The 21296-nt window shown below is 36.3% G+C and overlaps 1 protein-coding gene across 1 annotated transcript in view; it reads left to right on the forward strand.

The window, feature by feature from the left end:
• Glyp (glycogen phosphorylase) overlaps positions 1–17341 on the forward strand; it is a 53316-nt gene extending 35975 nt beyond the window's left edge. The window contains exons 9-16 of the mRNA XM_083124877.1: positions 602–765; positions 2664–2778; positions 3078–3260; positions 6854–6979; positions 7810–8031; positions 11993–12255; positions 14784–14850; positions 16154–17341. Coding sequence (XP_082981003.1) covers positions 602–765; positions 2664–2778; positions 3078–3260; positions 6854–6979; positions 7810–8031; positions 11993–12255; positions 14784–14850; positions 16154–16321 — 1308 coding nt within the window. The 3' untranslated portion in view covers positions 16322–17341. The remainder of the gene's footprint in view (positions 1–601; positions 766–2663; positions 2779–3077; positions 3261–6853; positions 6980–7809; positions 8032–11992; positions 12256–14783; positions 14851–16153) is intronic.
• Positions 17342–21296: the final 3955 nt, after the last annotated feature.

The following is a 21296-nucleotide window of genomic DNA, read 5'->3' on the forward strand; positions in this document are numbered from 1 at the left end:
TGCTTGTTATATTGTAAATTGTACACTAACTTTTATTATAAATATTGAGAAGATAGTATTAACTTTTTCCACGAAACTGTTTTATTTGTGGTTCTGTTAATTTCAGTGGCCCAATAAAAACAGTTTCATGGAAGAAATGAGTACTAGTTTCAAGATACTTATGTACTACCTCGTAGCTCATTTTCCAATTACAAACTTTTATTATAGTATAAAGCTTCGTATATTTAAATATGAAAAGACAGAGGTAAAACATTTCAAAAAATATTCTTGTACTTGAAAAAAATTACACCATGCAAGATATTTGCTTGCGACAAATGTATCTATGAATATTACAATTTGAGACATACAGAAAAGTAATTGTTACCAGAAAAAGTAAGTTGGTCATTTTAAGAGGTAACTTTTTTGAGTAACTGCAACTTGTAACTGCATTACTTCCAAACATTGACAGCTCCTATACAGAGTGACTGTTATAAACAGGTTTCCCCTGTTGTGAAATACAGAACTTTGTTTTTGAAGAGTAGTAAATACAAAGTTTTCTAGAACTGAAATTACTAAAATTTTGCTTTAAAGAAATTTGCAATTAATGACTGGTGTTCCACAGAATGTGCAGAAGAAGTACCCAGGGGACATGGACAGAATGAGGAGGATGTCCCTGATCGAGGAGTATGACGAGAAGAAGGTCAACATGGCTCACTTATGTATCGTAGGATCTCATGCTGTGAATGGTGTTGCCCGGCTGCACTCTGAGATTATCAAGGACGACATGTATGTGTTCTTATGTATTTACCTCTTTCATAGTAGGCATGGCCAGTAAAGAATTGTATCCCTGATGTTAAATAGTGGGTAAAATATAACAAATTAAACTTCGTACTCCATCTACTTCATTACTTGCTGTAATTTTATACAAAGGTCACATTTTTCCTTCTGGGAGGGTGCGGGTAGGCATGTAGCCAGAGGGATGGCTTGGGGATGAAGGCCCCTCCCCAAAACCCAACGAATATCAAATTTAAATAGTGTATCGTGGTGTTAATTTTACTTCCTTAGGAGCCATTCCGTGTGAAAGTGGGCAAACAAGGTTAATTTTATTTTTGTTCAAAGTGTCACTTATTATATGTAAAATTAAAGGGAAAACTGCAGAATTTGGAATTATTATTATAAACATTAGGTTAACGACTTTTAAATCACATATTGTTTCAAACCTATTACTTTTTGTAGTAGAAGTGGGATTTTATGTCTGCTGTGTCCACTTAATTTAGTTTCATTAGTATAACAAAACTAAATTAATCCTAATTTCATTCTAATTGTGTCATGTATTGTTTCTACATCTTAAGTTCGGAAGTATCCTATTTTATTTGTGAAACAAACTTTAATTTGAAGAGTATACTTATGATAATTTTTATAGCCTTTGCATTGTTCCATAATCCTAGAAAGTATATAATGTGCATGGTGTCACACCCATCACAGGCAAGTAATGTTTAAATAAAAATGTATGGTGTAATATTTTTAGAAACTAAAAGCATCTAAATGTGAAGTAAAGTTTGCTTTGTGAAAATAAAATAAAATTGTTTCAGTAAACCCATATATTTCACAGAGTTTTCTGAAAGACTGATGAAAGTCTCAAAGTCAGTCTCAGATGTGTCACACCCGTCACAAATACAAAAAATGTATTTTCTGTAACTGAAAATTGAGATGGGGATGAATGTTCTGAAATTAAATATCTTTCATGAAGGAAAATTAAATTACATGAATTGATAGTTACATATTTGAAGGTGTTAAGAGAATAATTAAGAAATAAAATTGTTACTGGCCTGGATGAGGGGGGGGAGGTGAATTTCACTGAGGAAATGAAAGGGTGGGCAAAACAGAAAGAAAAAGGTTATAAGTTACAGCTCCATGCTGGAGGTTCTAGGCACTGTTCACATCATCACTGTTTCGAAGCAGCAGATCTGTTGCAGTATCACACAGGTAAAGCAGTGGAAGCAAAAAATTGGGCAAATCTTGCAACAATTGAAGAAAAGGTGACATTGTTGCTGAACAATGAAAGATAACTACCCGAAATGACTTGCTTTGTGGCTCAATTTGTATGCCAGAGACCTTGGTACAAGTCTTGGCTGACCCTGCATTTCTTGCATCAATTTTTACATAATACACCACCTGTGCATCCCAAATCTTAAGGTTAAAAAAAGGTTTCATTGAGAACACCTGTTGGTTTCAAATTTTTTTAGACAATTTATGATATGGATGGACAGATATGAAAATTTAACCATTACTGATAAAATGCCAATTTACCAATTCAGATAGTGAATATTATATAGATCAGATATAAAATTGCTGAAATTCCTCAAAGAACACAGATCGTTCATCAACATCTCTATTTAATGTAATGGGTTTTGCCATAGAAAAGAGAATTGTGTGTTTAAATTAATTTACACCACTTTTCATAGAATTTATGACAATAATGGTAGATTTTTTCTCTAGATTACAAGCGATTTTTATATATGCTGGATCTGTAAAGTTATCAGTAGTTTTACCAAGACACAAATATTGGCTAATACCAATAGAATACTTAATTATTAATATTTCACAAATTCATCAGTATGATGACATTTTAGTATTTATTGAGTGATGTATATTGAATCCGTTTGAATTTCAATCTCTTTCAGATTCAAAGATTTCTACGAGATGAACCCTGAGAAGTTCCAAAACAAAACAAATGGCATCACTCCCAGAAGATGGCTGCTGCTGTGCAACCCTTCACTGGCTGATCTCATAGCAGAAGTAAGTTCTCAAGTATATTTTATGCTGTGTAATGAATTGTGTTCAGTTGGAACCGTTTGTAATTAATTAAGTTCAATTAAAACCAATTGTAATGAATTGTGTTCAGTTGGAACCAATCGTAATTAATTGTGTTCAGTTGGAACCAATCATAGTGAATTGTGTTCAGTTGGAACCAATTGTAGTGAATTGTGTTCAGTTCGAACCAATTGTAATGAATTGTGTTCAGTTGGAACGTATTTTATTGTTTTCAGTGTTGATTGAAAATATAATGTATTGGGTATTATTATAATTTACAACAGAAAATTGGAGAGAGTTGGACTGTCCACTTGGAGCAATTGCGAGACCTGAAGAAGTTTGTGGATGACCCTGGATTCCAGAGGAGCATCCAGACTGTGAAGCAGGAGAACAAGTTGAAGTTGATCCAGTTTCTGGAGAAGGAGTATGGAGTCAAGATTAATCCATCTTCTATATTTGACATCCAAGTGAGTAGTTTTCTTCTAAATGAAAGTACCAAATGTAGAAATGTGCAACTATTTTTACAGCAACTTTTACAAGGCAACTTAAAATTGTTGTTAGGGTTTAGGTGACACATAAAATGCAAACAGATAAGGTAAAATAAATATTCTGTGCAGTACCTTGCCATGAATCATCCATGGAGGTTGGAAGCAGCACACTCTCTTGGCCATAGTATCATGTGATCAGCATCACACTCCAGTGTCCACCTTCATGTTGTTAATATTATTGATGAATAGTACAACATAATTATGGTAGTACAAATATTTTCCAAGGAAATTCCCTGACTTCACCTGCTTCAATAAAATTGCCCACAGAATGTGAAAGCGAAAATCAGAAAGTTATATTTTCCAATGCTCTTCTACATCAATGGATGTAATTCAAAATTATGACTGTTCGAGAGAAAGCAATGTCTGTTATTACAATGCACCTTCATTACAGAATTCAACATGGAAAATGCTATCCAAAAAACTAACTAACTACCTGCCTTCCTAAACCCGAAGGTTCATGGCTGCAGCAACACAGGCCTTCCATCTTTCCCTATCTTGAGCAAGTTCTATATACTCTTTTCCATCCCTACCGATTTCCCTTAGGTCCATCTCAACGTTGTCCCTCCATCTTCGTCTTGGCCTTCCTACAGGTCTCTTACCATCAGGTTTCCCAACAAGAATCCTGTAAACTCCTCTTTCCTCTCCCATTCGTGCCACATGGCCTGCCCACCTAAGTCTTCTTGATTTAATTATTCTAATAATATCTGGACATGAATACAAATTATGTAGTTCTAAATTATGTAACCTTCTCCACTCACCTGTCTCCTCATCCCTTTTAGGTCCAAAGATTTTCCTAAGGATCTTATTTTCAAATACTCTCAATTTATGTTCCTCTTTCAATGTAAGGGACCAAGTTTCACATCCATATAATACTACAGGCAAAATTACTGTTTTGTATATTTTAACTTTTAGTTTCTTAGATATTAAACAAGAAGACAAAAGTTTATGAAGAGAGAAGTAACATGCATTTCCTGAATTAAGCCTACTTTTTATTTCCTCTTTAATATAATTTTCATTTGTTAATATTACTCCTAAGTATTTGAATTTGGAAACTGGTTCAAATGAATTGTTATCAATAATTAGATTTTGATTATTACCTAACACTTGGTTTCGGCCTGTAAGCATATATTTAGTTTTCTCTTTGTTAACTTCCAAACCTATCTCTTTAGCAGTTTTGAAAAATATTTTAGCATTATTCTTAATTGTATTCACATCATCCCCCAGTAAGTCTACATCATCTGCATATGCTAACAACTGAGTCACACCATTTAATTTTAGTCCTTCTTTAGTTTATTTTACCTTCCTTACAGCATATTCTAAGGCAAAATTAAAGAGCAATGGAGATAATGCATCTCCTTCTTTTAACCCATCATGAATTGTAAATTTGTCAGACATATTAATACCCACACGAATTTTACTTTCTGTTTCACTGGTGCATATTTTTATCATACTAACAAGCTTCTTAGGTATTCCAAACTCGACTAATATATTATATAATTTATCTCTTTTGACCGAATCATATGCTTTTTTTGAAATCAATGAATAGCTGATGGACATTTTGATTATATTCCCACTTTTTTTCAAGTGTCTGTCTGATGTGAAAAATTTGATCTGTAGTTGATCTGTTGCGTTTAAATCCACATTGATAATCACCTATAATTTCATTAGCATATGGGGTTAGTCTTGTTAAAAGAATGTTAGATAATATTTTATATGTTGTTGAGAGTAGAGAAATTCCACGGTAATTATTGCAGTTCATTTTATCACCTTTTTTAAACACAGGAACAATTATGGATTCTTTCCACTGTTGAGGGATTTCTTCTTTATTCCATATTAAACAAATTAATTTATGAATTTGACATATTAATGAATTTCCACCATATTTAATTGACTCAGCTGGTATTAAATCAATGCCAGGTTCTTTGTTATTCTTTAGCCTTTTAATAGCATCTTTAACTTCAGTCAAGTTAGGTTCTGGAACTAAAGGTTCTGCTGTGTGGACTTCATTTACTTCTGATTTATCTCCTACATGAACATTTAAAAGGTCATTAAAGTAGTTCTTCCATCTATTTAGAATATCGCTTGGGTCAGCTAGAAAATCACAGTCTTTATCTTTTATCAAGTTTACTTTAGGTTGCCACCCCCTTTCTAAACTCATTTACACCTTTATATAAATCTCTGATATTTTTATTTTTGCTGTTTGTTTCACAAACAAATGCTATCCAATGTTGGTTAATAATTTCACAAAACTGGTAGCGTTTAGCAGAAAGCAATTAGACTTCGTATCAAGCCACAAAAGGCATGCATGTTGAATAATTTATTCTAGTGAGTTCAAGTTTCTTGTTTTCTCTGCGTAGTTTTTATTCACGATCAATTTCACCACCTATCTGGTGGCTTCGTCAGTTGTGTACTCAGGGTGACTACTCACCGGGAATTCCTTGAATTCTGAGAATTACGCGTGAATTATTGGCTCCGGGTATTATCCGTGAATTCTGCGGGAATTTTACTCCCTATACATGAAAAATTGCAACTTCTATTAATCCAAATCTCATTGAATCTATGCTCTGGGGTTCGTTGTTCACAGTTTATCGAGGAAGTAAAAGAAAGCTGCAGTGGAAAACAAAACAGATTTCTCTCAGTCCGTATACTTTGTTAACGTTCCTCGCATAAGTCTCTTTGACAGGAAATGCTAGTCATGGGATGGCGCCAAGTCCAACCTTTTCCAATATTTTAAGATAAGAGTTCCTTTATGACAGAAATTTGACTGTATTTAGCATCAGTTCATTGTTTGTCTGGATACATTGGAATCACAATGATCCTTCATATTGTTAATATATTTTGTGTGTGTGTGTGTAGGGGTGAAGAACGGTAATAAATAAGATTGAAATAGAAGAAATTCTTACTTGTATCCTTGAATTTTTGGAAAGTTCGCCTTGAAAACCAGGAATTATACTTGAATTTTATCATAGTCTTAGAGTAGCCACCTTGGTACTGTCTTGCCTCGGGTGGTGTGGTTCCTTTTGTTGCCACTTGCGTTTGCGGTGACGAAATCGCTAACAAATAAAAACTATGCGAAGAAAAAATGAAACATGAAATCATTAGAATGAATTATCCATTTCCATGTAACTGCCAAATGGATATCTTTAGTTTCCCTTTTTATATTTTGGACAGTTTTATTCTAAGATTTCCAAAAACATGTATACTCAAGAGCAGTTTGGTTCATTTGTTAAGTTGATTGAGCTTCAGTCAAGATAGATATTCATGGGTTTGTTGTATGTTTCATTGGATTACTTTTTACATTCCAATAAATGCATTACCTTTGTGTATGTATATGATATACAAATTAGTGAAATTAATCATAATACAAGGCATTTAAAACAAATCACATTAAATAAAATATGTTACAATGCAGATTCAATTTCACAATTTTAACTATGTGCATAAAGTGAAACTTAGTTTGTAATTTTTGGTCATTTGTAAAGTGATGTAACTGTTGCAACTTCTTCTTACAGGTGAAAAGAATCCACGAGTACAAGAGGCAGCTGTTGAACTGCCTGCACATCATCACTCTGTACAACCGAATCAAGAAGAATCCAAGTGCTCCGTTTGTTCCTCGCACGATCATGATTGGTGGCAAAGTAAGTGGATCTTCTTTCTTTTGTGTCACAGTTGCTAAAACAAAACTCAGATCTTGCTTAATACTTGGGTGCATTCAGGGTGGGAACTAAAGGGGGTGGGGGAGATTCCAGGGATGAATCTGGAGGTGTAAAGGGGGAAAATCAGGACACTCAGTTTTTTCTTTGGTTCAGCACTTACCATTCAATATTTTCAATGCAACAGCAGAAACATGACAAGTCACAGGTATCAGTAGGCTTGGAGTCTTTAATATTAAAATAGAATTACATTTAAAAAATCAAATAAAGCAATACAGAGTTTAGAAATGTTGTAACCATTTTATTAATTTATGTTGTGAGAGTGAAACGTATGTGAAGATAGATTAAAATGTATAGTTTGCCAATGCGACGCTATATAATCTGCTGCCTCAAAAATGTAAAGCATTGCTGCATTCCTACACAATGCTAACTACAATGGAAGTATTCCTAATCTTACAAGAAAACCAGTTTGACCATATGATTTGTTATATTTATCAGATGATGACAATGATAAAATTATTTACTCAGAAAATATTACCTAATTAACTTCTGGGTTAAACACTGGGACTCTTCTGACAAAATCAGGATGTGATTTGGGAGTGGGGATAATGTTAGGATAATGTTCTGCAGAGACTGTGTGTGTTGTCCTTGTACATGTGGAGTGCCTTTGTACAGCCCAAGCTTTCATCTCAGGTGTTTTAGTTCTTGATAAGAAGTGTGTTTGCTTTAATGAATAAATTAATAAATTCTCTCCATATTAGCTTCATTCCATGGTGATACTTTCATATGCTTACTTGATATCCTTTCAATTCCAGGCTGCCCCAGGGTACTACATGGCCAAGAAGATAATTAAACTTATCTGCTGCATTGCAAATGTCATCAACAATGACCCAATTGTGGGAGACAAGCTGAAGGTGATCTTCCTGGAGAACTACAGAGTCACTCTTGCAGAGAGGATCATCCCGGCAGCTGATCTCAGTGAACAGATCTCGACAGCTGGCACGGAGGCCTCTGGGACTGGGAACATGAAATTCATGGTGAGCTTTAGAACTTCCAGAACATTTTCAAAATTCTTTCTTTGCAAGTTCAAGTTACTATTAATAAATAATTAGTAGAAAATAACTGTTATGACAGAAAATATATATGCAGAGAACTTGGATTATATTATTCAGAGTTAATGTGAAGATACATTAAGATGTGTATATTTTTACCAACACTGCTGGCTCAAAATTGCCATTTATATATCTTGAGAACCAAAGTTCCTGACACCATATGAGGTGTGTTCAAAAGAAGACCAAACTTTTGATGTTCTTGCTTTATTGCTCATGATTCACACTTTCAACCACTATCCCCTTCAAATTACTCCCCCCCCCCCAGCATTAATACACCATTGCAATTGTTTCTTCCAATTTTGGAATGCCTGCTGAAACGCACTTTCTTCGATGGCACGCAGTACTCTCGTCGCATTTTCCTGAATTTCCTCGATGGTCTGGAAACGCCGTCCTTTCAAATTTATTTTAAGTTTGGGAAAGAGAAAAAAGTCTGCAGGGGCCACGTCCAGAGAATAGGGTGCATGGGGCACAACAGAAGTGCGATTTTTTACCTTAACTTGTGACAAGGAGCGTTGTCATGATGCAACATCCACAACTGATTCCCTCACAGTTCAGGCCTCTTCCTACACACAGCATCGCTCAATTGTGTTAGAATTCTCTGGCAGACTTCCTTGTTTACTGTCTGACCAGGTGGTACACATTTATGGTGCACAACGCCTTTCTAATCAAAAAACACAACCATCATCACCTTGATTTTTGACAGACTCATCCGCGCTTTGGTCGAGGAGACCCTTTACCCACCCATTGCGAAGATTGCATCTTCGTTTCCACATCATATTCATAAACCCATGTCTCATTTCATGTTTTTTTGAGAAAGTTTTTGTCTGCATTTGCAAGCAGTTCCTGACAGATTTGAACTCTATTCTGCTTCTGGTCATCTGTCAACAAATGCGGCACAAATATGCACTGACGTGATGCATGCCAAGTTTTTCAGTCAGGATTTTATGGCAGGATCCTACACGTATGCCAACTTCTTCAGCAACCTCACGGACAGTTAAACGATGATTTTCACGAATCACAGCACAAACAATCTCAACATGTTGGTCGTCTGTTGACGTAGAAGGTCGTCCAGCCCTTGGATCTTCGGCATTCGAACTCCTGCCCTCCTTAAAGCACTTAAACCAATCATAGCACTGCGTTCAGCTCATGCAGTCATCCCTGTATGCTTGGTTCAGCATTTGGAATGTTTTCGTAAAAGTTTTCTCAAGTTTTATGAAAAATTTCACACACACGCATTGTTCCTCCAACTCGAGTTGCTTGTGCACGACCTCACTCAATCAGCTGCTACTTGACAACTAACGCATAGATCGGAACCCAGTAAAAGGCACTCTCTTACCAAAATATGCCACTATTTGTGCACAGTAGCCTGATCACACCATCTGCAACCGCTGGCATGCTATTAAAAAAAATCAGTCTTTTTTTAACACACCTCGTACATACTATTCAGTGTCATTTCTAAGACCATAGATACTATGCGCAGCTACCGTGCGTCCATTTCAATCTTCAGCCGAGAGATCGGGAGAAGCGTGGCAGGCGGCGCTGACGGAGATGCCGACATTTGCGGCCTGTAATGCCCGCTTATTTTTATGGACATATACAGACATTTATATAAATATTGCAAAACGAGCACTAACCTGTGTTATAAGAGTTGTTCAAACTGATATCCACCAAGTGCCAAGTGTGTAGACTTTCGGGGAGAATACGTTGAATAGCCTGAAACTTTCGTGCCTGTAGCTAAAGTCCTTCTGGGTTGGGCCGAGAACTTATCAGCCCCCTCGTAACGTGAACCTTGCTGCTGGCATTCCAATCCTCTCACTGACACAACACACATACACACTGCAATAACACAAACAAGTAACGGCAAGTAACCAATAATAACACTCTTGCGCACAGTACGAAATTAACACGCTCTTGGTTTACATCTGCTCGCCACTATATTCACAGCTCTTGTCGCGAAGGAACAAAAAACTCGAGCTGGGAGATTTCGGATTGCAAGGAAGCTCACGAACACCATTGACTTTTAACGGTTTCGTCTACAGCTTAATCTTGATACAGTGTTGCACATTCGAAACCTCCAAACGATCCCCATCGACACAAAACTCTTTCAAGGATATAAACTTAAGAAGGACGTTACTGGTCAAAACTATGATTAAAATGCTTTATTATCTGTGGCTCTTTACATTGTTTTTTAAAGCGTATTTTTTGTGTATATAAGGGCAGAACTTGGATGAATTACAGATGATAAATTATAACACGGGTTAGTGCTCGTTTTGCAATATTTATATAAATGTCTGCATATGTCCATAAAAATAAGCGAGCATTACAGGCCGCAAATGTCGGCATGTCCGCCAGCGCCGCCCGCCACGCTTCTCCCGATCTCTCGGCTGAAGATCGAAATGGACGCACTGTATATATCTGTATATATGAATCTAGGGAAATGAGCAGGGACAATCCCTCCTCTCCCCCCCCCCCCCCCAGTACCTCAAAGGTTTTTTCTGTATCTTAGCCCTGTCTTAGAAATTGTTATTTGAAAATATCTAATTTCTAAGGACCATATTCATATTCTAAATTTTTAAAACTTACATGTATTTAGAATTCCTCTTGAAGCATTTGGAAGAATCTTTATATGGATTACTTTTCCTATTCTCCAAATATTTGCAATAAGTTTCCAGCATTGTAAGCCTGTTTTCATTGCCATTACCTTCACAACAATTAATGTAGTCCACACACAGATCTCCTAGAAGAAGTATTAAACAGATCTAAAATGACGCTCTTGAAGAAAAATATCATAGATGCGACAAGTCTAAGTTCAACCAATCTTCATACATATTTAGTCTTAATTGTCCGTTTTGACAAAGCTTCTTTAGCATCACTTTTTAACCATGTTTGTAAGTAACATTGTAACAATTTGTATTTTATAAATTATAATGTATGATCTAATAACTTTTTCTCAAAGGGCATTTTCTCAGGCACCTTCTTTTCAAATCCTGTTATGTAAAAGAATATCGTTTAAGAAAACTATTTATTGTAGACAGTTGCAGTTGGTTTTTGTTTTTGCAAGGAAACACCATGCTCTTGTAGAAAATTTAATATTTTTATCTCCGCCTCCCCCCCCCCCCCAAAGGAGCATAGTTACAAGATGAAGAGAAATAGTAATTTCATCCTAAACTCTTCATTTGGTGAGTCAGTATGGCTCAATCAAATCAATTAAATTTGTATTAAGGTGATGAGAGCAAAATCATAGTTCTTATGAAAGTCTGATCAGAGTAAATCCTACAATAACCTTCTGTAACAAACAGCTCTCATTCTATTATCCTTTTTGTATCCTTGTATTCAAAAGCCCATGCTTTTAGATTTAAATTGATATGTTTAAAAAGAAACCACTTTTGACAAACTTACAATACTCATATTGCATTGAAATTCAAATATGTATGCCATACTTCCAATGTGTGTATAAATTTAAAAACAGAACAAATGAAATGTCCTAGAGAAATGGTAAGAAAGAATCGTGTGCTGCTCATCTAAAGAGCCATCAGCCAGCATATGAGGTTAACAGATGCTGGTCCCAGATGTGATCAGTTTATGTTTAATGGTTTGCCACCTCCAGGACAGAATGATTAATATAACTTGGTATGAAGCCTGAGGTCCCAAGTTTGAATCCTGGTTTGTGTGTCTCATTGTGTTTCTCAAATCATCCATTTGATCAGTTCATCATTGATCCTCATTCTAATGATTCACCCAACAAGTAGAAAGCAGCATAAAATAACCAACGTATGAAAATAAAAATTGCATGCCATTGCTTCCAATATTGTCACTGTAACAAAAAATTGAGTGGAAATTTTATCTTCATAGAGTATAAAGGTAAAATATTGTTTCCTTGTTGCAGCTGAATGGTGCTCTTACCATTGGAACACTTGATGGTGCCAACATCGAAATGGCAGAGGAGATGGGCAGAGAGAACATCTTCATCTTCGGAATGACTGTGGATGAGGTGGAATCCTTGAAGAAGAGAGGCTACAATGCATTTGATTACTACAACAGGAACCCTGAACTGAGGCAGTGCGTGGATCAGATCCAAAATGGATTTTTCAGTCCTGGCAACCCTGACGAGTTCAAGGATGTGTCCAATGTCCTCCTCTACCATGACAGGTGGGTTTGAGATAACGGCAGCTGCATGTGTCAGATTCTGAGTAGAGATCATTTCCCAGAGGCTGGAGACAATTTACTATGGTGTTTATTCTGAATATAAAATGAAATGTTCAGAACAGTCTGTTATTAAAACTCTGTGGTTGACGTAGCAGCTCAGTGATGACTCAGTCACATGATTTCAGAGTCAGGTTCACTTCCTCCTTGGCGAGCCACAATTTGGACATCACCTTCTATAACTTATGTTCTGCACTCAATTGGCACAATATTCAATCCAACAAGCATATTACAAAGAGCCACAGTGGGCTAGTTGATAGGGCATCTGACTGCTGTGTGGGAGATCTGGGTTTGATTCCTCTGTTGGGTTATCTAAGGTCAGAATTTTTCTAACCTTGTGCCCACATAAAGCGACTCTGGGGCTCACCTGGGCCCAACCCTGAGGGGTAAAGGTGGCAGGAGCATAGTGCTGATTGCATCACCTCCAAAAAAGCAGAGATCGAGAATGTGTGGGGCCGTAAATGTGCCTTCATGGCACGGGAAACTTTGCTTTACCTTATATCATAAAGATAAAACCAGATATGGAAGGGTCCAGCTACTTTTTAAGGGAGGAACGGTTAGTTCTAGGGTGTTCAGGAAAAAGCACATAACAGTTGGGCTGAAAAGTTTGTAGGCTGACTCATAGATGGCGTTACTAAAATTAAATCCATGTGATTTTTACTTAGTACTAACCTTCAAAAGATACGTGTATAAATTTCACAGCTGCCGGATAATTAGTTCGTGAGATATAGCATTGTGAGTGAAGCAGCTTTTGTTATTGTGAAAAAATGGATAAAAAATAATTTCGTGTGTTAATAAAGCATTGCATTTTGGCGAAAAAAAATGCTGTTGAAGCCAAGGCTTGGCTTGATAAACATTATTCGGACTCTGCACCAGGAAAATCAACCGTTGAGAAGTGGTTTGCTAAATTTAAACGAGGCGAAATGAGCATCGAAGATGATGCACGCAGTGGACGCCCCAAAGAGGCTGTTACCGACGAAAACATCAAAAAAGTCCACAAAATAATTTTAAATGATCGTAAAGTGAAGTTGATCGAGATAGCTGAGACTTTAAAAATATCAAAGGAACGTGTTGGACATATTGTGCATGAATATTTGAACATGCAAAAGCTGTGTGCAAAATGGGTGCCGCGCGTGCTCACAATCGATCAAAAGCAACAACGTTTTGATGATTCGGAGCAATGTTTAGCGATATTCAACCGTAATAAACACGAATTTTTCCGTTGATATATTACAATGGATGAAACATGGCTCCATAACTACACTCCAGAGTCCAATCGACAGTCAGCAGAGTGGACTGCACGTGATGAACCGAATCCAAAGCGTGGAAAGACGCAACAGTCGGCTGGCAAGGTTATGGCATCAGTATTCTGGGATGCGCATGGTATTATATTCATCGATTACCTCAAAAAGGGCCAGACCATCAACAGCGATTATTACATAGCGTTGTTGGAGCGTTTAAAGGATGAAGTCCTGCCCCATTTGAAGAAGAAAAAAGTGCTGTTTCATCAAGACAATGCACAGTGTCACAAATCAATGAAAACGATGGCAAAATTATATGAATTAGACTACGAATTGCTTCCCCATCCACCATATTCTCCAGATCTGGCCCCCAGTGACTTTTTCCTGTTTGCAGACCTTAAAAGAATGCTTGCTGGAAATAAATTTAGCACTGATGAAGAGGTAATCGCCGAAACTGAGGCCTATTTTGAGGCTAAAGAGAAATCGTACTATAAAAATGGCATCGAAAAATTGTATGACCGCTATAATCGTTGTATCACCCTCGAAGGCAACTATATTGAATAATAAAATCGAATAAAAAATATTTTTTACTATATTAGCCTACGAACTTTTCAGCCCAACTGTTAAGTCAAAAACTAATTTTCTGTTTCTTTTGTTTAAGTTCTGAATCAATTAAAGAAAATATCGTAAGTATAATTTCATATGCAAAGATTCTAAACAGCAATGATATAACACATATATCATGTCTGTAATGTTTGCTATTAAAAGCATAAACATAAAAAAAAAAACTGTTTGCTGTAAAGTTGCATTTTTGACTTTGACGTCCTGAGCCCAATCCAAGGGCTTAACTCCCTTTTTTAATAATTTTCTTGAACAAAGTCTTATTTCAGAATTCCGAAGCATGTTCACAAAATGTTATACATCTTTTGATAATGAAATACATGTATTAACCATGGAGTTGTTATCTGTTTACTATTTGGAATTTTATTTTGACTCCAGTTATATTCAGCAATGGAACTACTTCTAGTTATTTATAATTTACTCCCCCCTCCCATGCTTCTGTAAATTCTTGTTTGATTTATTATTGGTTGGAAGGATAACATATTTTGTGTATGTGTGTCTACACATATTAAATATTAATGCCAGGTAAATTGATGTGTGTACGAAAATTGCATGCATTCAAGATATCGCTACCTACTTAAAAGTTTATTATTTATTTATTTTTAATTTAAGGTTCCTGCTGCTGGCTGACTATGATGCATACATAAAATGCCAAGATACTGTCAGCGAAACATATCTGGTGAGTATAGGAGAATTTTTGTTTTTTGAATGGGAAGTTAACTGTATTTTAGTGTTATCTGTGAAGTCTAAAATATAATTATTCGAATATTGCCTTTTCATCATGGGAAGTTATTGTAATATATTAATAATGATTGGAATGTGATAAATCAACCAGTAACTTGTTAGTATAGTCCATGCGTTGACTCGTTAACGTCGAAGAACAAAGGAAACTACCGCCACAAACGTTGGTGAGGATAATTAGCGGGCGAGTTGTTTTCTTCCAATGACACTCAACCTTCAGTCAATGGCGCAGCTGTCATTGTACTAGTCTACTCCACGTGGAGTCTCAGTCACATTGTTGGAGCTGGTGGGTGCTCTCTGTCAACTTCAAAGCCAGCCGGTCATTAACGTAGCTAGCACGTCGACTATACTTACTGGTATTTTTATATTTTTATAAATTTGAATTGCGTAATTCTGACATTTTGTTGTTATTCTTCAGATTATAAAGATCACATGTTTTGTATTTTCCACATTATCACATTCAGTCATTAATTTATATTAGGGTTGGAGTGCTATGAAAATTTTGCCAATACCAATAACTAATATTCAACTGATCCGATATAAAATTGCAAATTTTTCTTGAACATAAATGGTTCATTAACCTCCTTAATTAATGTACATAACGAGACCCTTGGAATGGGTTTTGGTTTGAAAGAGAACTGTGTATTTAGACATTTACTCCGGGCCTCCCCGATAGTGCAGTGGTAGCGTCGTCGCCTTGTAACCAAGGTGTCCCGGGTTCGATACCTGGTGGAGGCACAAGTGGTTCGGATCCCACTTTAAACTGTAGGTCCAGTCCCGATTATCCTTACTGTGCATAAAGTGGACTTAAAACACCAAATCAATCAATCAATCAATCAATTAGACATTTACTCTAAAACTAAGGGATATGAATTATTTGTTTTGTATTGTTACAAAATGGATATTTATAGATACAGTGGCTAGGTGAAATTATTAGTAATTTCACTGATAAACTGCTATATGCCTATATTGGCCAAAACATGCCTCCCTGATGGCGTAGTGGTAACATCATCATCTTGTAAACGTGGGCTCCCAGGTTTGATACCTGGTGGAGGCACAGTGTTCAGTGGTATAGATCCCACTTTAAACTTAGGCCCAGTTCCAGTTAACCTATCTGTGCATAAAGTGCACTTAAGACAACAATTGAATCAATCAGTATTGACCAAAACCAATAGAGTGCCAATTAATCTGCCCTATCCTTTTATAGTTATACTTATTTTTTAACTTTTGTCTCTCAACAGGACCAAACGAAGTGGACCGAAATGGCAATATACAACATAGCATCTTCAGGTAAGTTCTCAAGCGACAGAACAATCTCAGAGTACGCTCGAGAAATCTGGGGAGTAGAGCCAACTTGGGAGAAGCTTCCGGCTCCTCACGAGCCACGGGAGGAAGAGCCAGCCAAGTAAATGTAGCCAATAGGTACTTCATACTTCATAGCTAAGAATAGCCTAGTTAAATTTCAGGTGTTCACATGTTGGAGTGTGTGAGTGGGCTGACTGCACTGCCATAATGTAATCTGTAAGTTCAGCTCACACACCTCAATTCAGCAATAACAACGTAAGCAATGCTCATTGTGTGTGGAAATATACCAACATTGTTTACTTTGAATATTTATTGAATGAATTCTCTTAATGTGAATTACACTCAGTCCAGTAATTTGTTTGAAAAATATTTTTATATGTTCCAAATATCTAGAAGTAATAAGAGAATAAAGGTTTGTGGATAATACTCAGTAAAACCTGATAAAATTTTCAGAACTTTTTTTTTTGTAAATAGTACAGTAGTGCCAAAATTATCATTGTTGTGTAACTGTATATTTATTATAAAAAGTTGCCATATTGTTACAAGATTTGTGAAATATTATTGAGTATAGTGGAGTAAATTTGTAATGTCTGTTGAAATATTAACAAGTTATATTTATTCCGAAAGAAGAAAATAGAACAGATCTTATTTGTTGAGAGAAACGCAATAGTAGCACAACTACAATAATCTGTGATAACTGTAATGGAGAAGTGTCAGTTGTACATTCAGAAAATTTGAATTCCTATGTGTATCTTCCAACAATTTGCAATATTCTCTTAACAAAAGACTACTACTGTCGCACCAATGCAATATGTTCATAATACTATTTTCATTGTGAAATATATAAATTTCTAATTTGTGCCATGCAGTACATTTTTCCCTATAGCAATATTTACTTTTTACGAGTTGTGTAGAATGTTTGTTAGCAGTTTTTGTGCTGAGCTGTAGTTTTGGATTTGTTTATAAAAGTTCTATCAACAGAAATCAATAGACTTTGTTTATTGTTATGCTCCATCCACATATTTTTCAATCCAATTTAGATGAGAATAAACTATGTCGAGGACTGTTGCAAAAATTTTTGATGTATTACTTTATTTTTTGCAATAAAATATGAAATTCATATATTTTATGTCCATTTTTTACAGAGTTCTCCTGTTGTAATTGCACATGCTTTTTTTCTATCTACCTATTTGTAATGGCGATAAGTACATGGGGTTGGAGGGGATACTATTGACATGTCTTCCTTTGGAAATGCAACACCTCTGTTGCAAGCTATACTTTTTGCTTCCTGGACATTATGTACAAATCGTTTATAAAGTCATAAGTTCGAATTATAATTCTTTAAAGCATGTAAATTTAATAATGCCATTATTGATGAAACTAATTTTCTTAATCATTGTAGATTGGTGTGTATTACTCACTATTAAATGAAATAAAGTTAAAAATTGTATTATGTTAAGTTTAGCAGTACTTACGTGAGTGAGTATGAAGCTTTTTTTGGAACAATGTTTCAGGATCCTACTGCCCCCTCCATCAGGTTTGTAAATATTTTTCTAAGCACTGAACATAGTGCCGCGTTAAAAAGTTTTAAAAAGAGGATTAGGTTGACTGTAGGGTTGAAAACACTTAACACTTTCCCTGACACATTCCTAATTAAAAACTCCACATATTAGAAATCCCGTAAAGACAAACTACTAGGGACGTCCAATATATAAGTTTCCCTGTGCTATAAAATATTGTATAAAGCAATGCAGTTAAAAAGAAGCACATGGTTGACAAGCGCCATCCTTCGTCTACAAGGAACAACAATTGATTCGTTTCAGACGTGAAGGCGCATGCGCTCAAGGGCGAAAAGTAAATGCTTGTTTGGAAAACGCAGGCTCGCGTCATAAGGAGTTCAGAAGCATGGATGCTAAGGGCGTTCTGCTTAAGGACTTTTGGGAACGAGGAAGAACAATTAATGCTGACCGTTATTGTCAAACATTGGATAAACTGAAAAACGCAATTCGACATAAGCGACCAGGTCTCCTGTCAGCTGGTGTCATTCTTCTTGATGATAACGCTCGCCCCCACTCAGCAGTGCAAACACAACACAAAATTGAAGAATTGGGGTGGGAACAGCTGCCCCACCCTCCACACAGCCTGGATTTAGCACCGATTTCAATCTTTTTCCGGTGTTAAGGTCTGAATTGCAAGGTTACCGTTTTGAAACCGATGACGAAGTGAAGCGGAATGTGAGAATAGTGCTCAATAGCCAGAGCCCTGATTTTCTTGCAAAGGGTATGGACAAATTGGTGCAACGGTGGGACAAATGCCTGAATCTCTATGGGGATTATGTGGAGAAGTGAGGAAGGATCCTCCTACACATGTATGTATAGTTTTCTAATGTATGTTAAAAATAAAATATTTTACAGCATACGGAAACTTATATATTGAACGACCCACGTACCTATTTTGATTGAAACCACTTAAAAACGGGAACACTTGGAATCTATAAAAACCCACGTCAGTTGCAAGGCCAGCAACTGTTTTTAAGTGGTTTCAATCGAAATAGGTGGTTTGTCTTTATGGGATTTCTAATATGTGGAGTTTTTAATTAGGAATGTGTCGGGGAAAGTGTTGTGTTTTCAACCGAATCCTTTTTTAACACTTTTTAACGTGACACTATGTTCAGTGCTTAGGAAAATATTTACGAACCTGATGAAGGGGGCAGTAGGAACCTGAAACGTTGTACCAAAAAAGCTTCATACTCACTCACGTAAGTAATGTTAAAGTTAAACATTTTTATTCTATCATGCAATTGATAAAAATGAGAAAGGAAGAACGTAAGGATGAGCGTATGGATGAAATTTTACCAGGCATGTTTTCGACGGTCCTTCAAATAGTACTAATGAAGACTGCTGATTCAAGGTTCCAGCAGTCTGAAGAGTTCAATGGAACTGAGAAGAATGGCTTCAGGCACTCATCAGAAATGATCAAAAATATATTTCAAAATCTCCTGGGCTATTTTTACCCATATGTGCATCCTTATGGGTTAACCATATCGAATGTGTCATACATATCTTCATCAGTTTCATCTAATCATTACTCATCCTCATTGCCACAATTAGCCAAATGTGAAAGGAAGGAGACTGTAAATAGCAAAAATACAAATCATAATTTTATTATATAAACTATTACATGTAAAATTTTTGGAGAGGCTATGTATAGCAATCTACTCCAAGCTATGCCTAGAATGTGGGCAAACCTAAAAAGATGATGCAGTTTAGAAAGATTTAACTTTGCTATATGTGCTGTTAGGCTAGAACAGAACAGTCTGGAATGTAATAAACAATGCAAGTTGGCTAACCACAGAGGTACAAAGCAAGCAATAATTTAAACTTAGGTTATCAGGAATCCGAACAAAATGTGAGATGGTTTTCAATTTCAATTTTCCTTTATTGAAGGGCGAGGTTCAGCCTGCAGCTGTTCTGCCACCTAACCCCAATGGATACATATACTACTACACACTAAATGTTTGTACAAATAACAAACAAACAAGAAAAAGAAAGAAAGAAAGAAAAAACATGACACAAAAAGAGCAAATACAAAAGTGAGAACAAAGGCTCGTTTACACACTCAAAAAAGGTATGAAACAAAACTTTCAGATGAAACCCTACATTTATACCATTAGCTTGGTCAAAGATTGATGAATTACATGCCTTCACCCTCTCCTCATTCCCTCTAAAGTACTCACTATATTTTAGTTTTCATTTGAAGGGCTCGGGTGTAAAACATGGTGACATTTTGGTAATTTCAGAGTTCATTAAAAAAAAATGTTATTAGATGCTATACTGTAGATAAATTCGAATTCATGATGAAAGTTGTGCGAATTACTCACAAATTTAATATAAATATATTGTAGATAAATTGTTTTAGTGTTGCATTTACCAATTTCAGAAGGCTTCACTGAGTCCAATGCAAATTCTGTGACATGGTAATTTCACTCGAAATTTGAAGGATGGCACATTTTACTTTGTAACTCAAAAAATACCAAAATGTCACTTACCATGTTTTACACCAGAGACCTTCATTTCTAAGTTAGTCCAGGTTAGAAGCTATAAAATTACCTGTACTCTGGAGCAAGAGAACAAAAGTAAGTCTCTGTGCAAGTAGTAACTCGAGAGGGCTTGACCAATGAACACGTGAGAACGGGATTGCATGACTGCAGCTACCAGCCTTTGGAACAGTGTGTACTGCTTCACTCTGTCCACTCTTTCACCCCTGCTCTGCCTTTATGTGCGGCCTTGTTCCAGAGATTCCCAGGATAGAGTATAGGAAGACACTGTGGAGACAATCCAGTAGACATCTACAAAACCAGGGTTGCCAGGTTTGAACCTTGGGTAAGGTCTGGACGTTTCATTGTAGCAGTTCCCTAATTCTTTTCATTGATCCATAAATCTTCTTTATCATTGAAATTAATCTTAAGAGGTAGAAAAATGACGCAATGTAAGAACATTAAAAACTTTGAAAGTTTTGAATAGATAACTTTTCAACTACCAGGTGCGGCAGAAATATTGAGACGATTTAAATTTGCAAAAATCTATATTACACTTCAGAATAACAATAAAAACACTTACATGACTGGAAAATATATACAAAAGCATTTCATGTGATGTCTGTCTTGAAAATAATGTCACTCAGATGGGCACCATTCTCCCTCAAACAAACCTCTGCACGTCGACATACAACAGTCATATCTTTGTGCAGTATCTCCAGTGACGTAACTGTAACATCTCACCAATATGTGACCATGCTGACAGACTTTCTAGTCAGGCTCGTTCTTCATAGGCTCCGTGGTAATGTCGTGGTTTCAGCAAGATGGTTGCTCAGCTCGCATAGCGGGGATATCGATGACTGTTCTTCATGGGATGTTTCCAGGAATGATCATCTCGCGTCAGGGTGTGATTTCTTTTTGTGGGGGGGGGTTGAAGCAAAAGGTCTACATGACCCGACCTGGCGCGTTGTATGATTTAAAGGAATATATTCGTGCTGCAATACAGCAAATTCCGCAGGAGATGCTGCACAAGGCAATGACTG

The sequence above is a fragment of the Lepisma saccharinum genome, chromosome 7, assembly GCF_977018435.1.
Source record: "Lepisma saccharinum chromosome 7, izLepSacc3.1, whole genome shotgun sequence".
NCBI classification, from domain to species: domain Eukaryota; kingdom Metazoa; phylum Arthropoda; class Insecta; order Zygentoma; family Lepismatidae; genus Lepisma; species Lepisma saccharinum.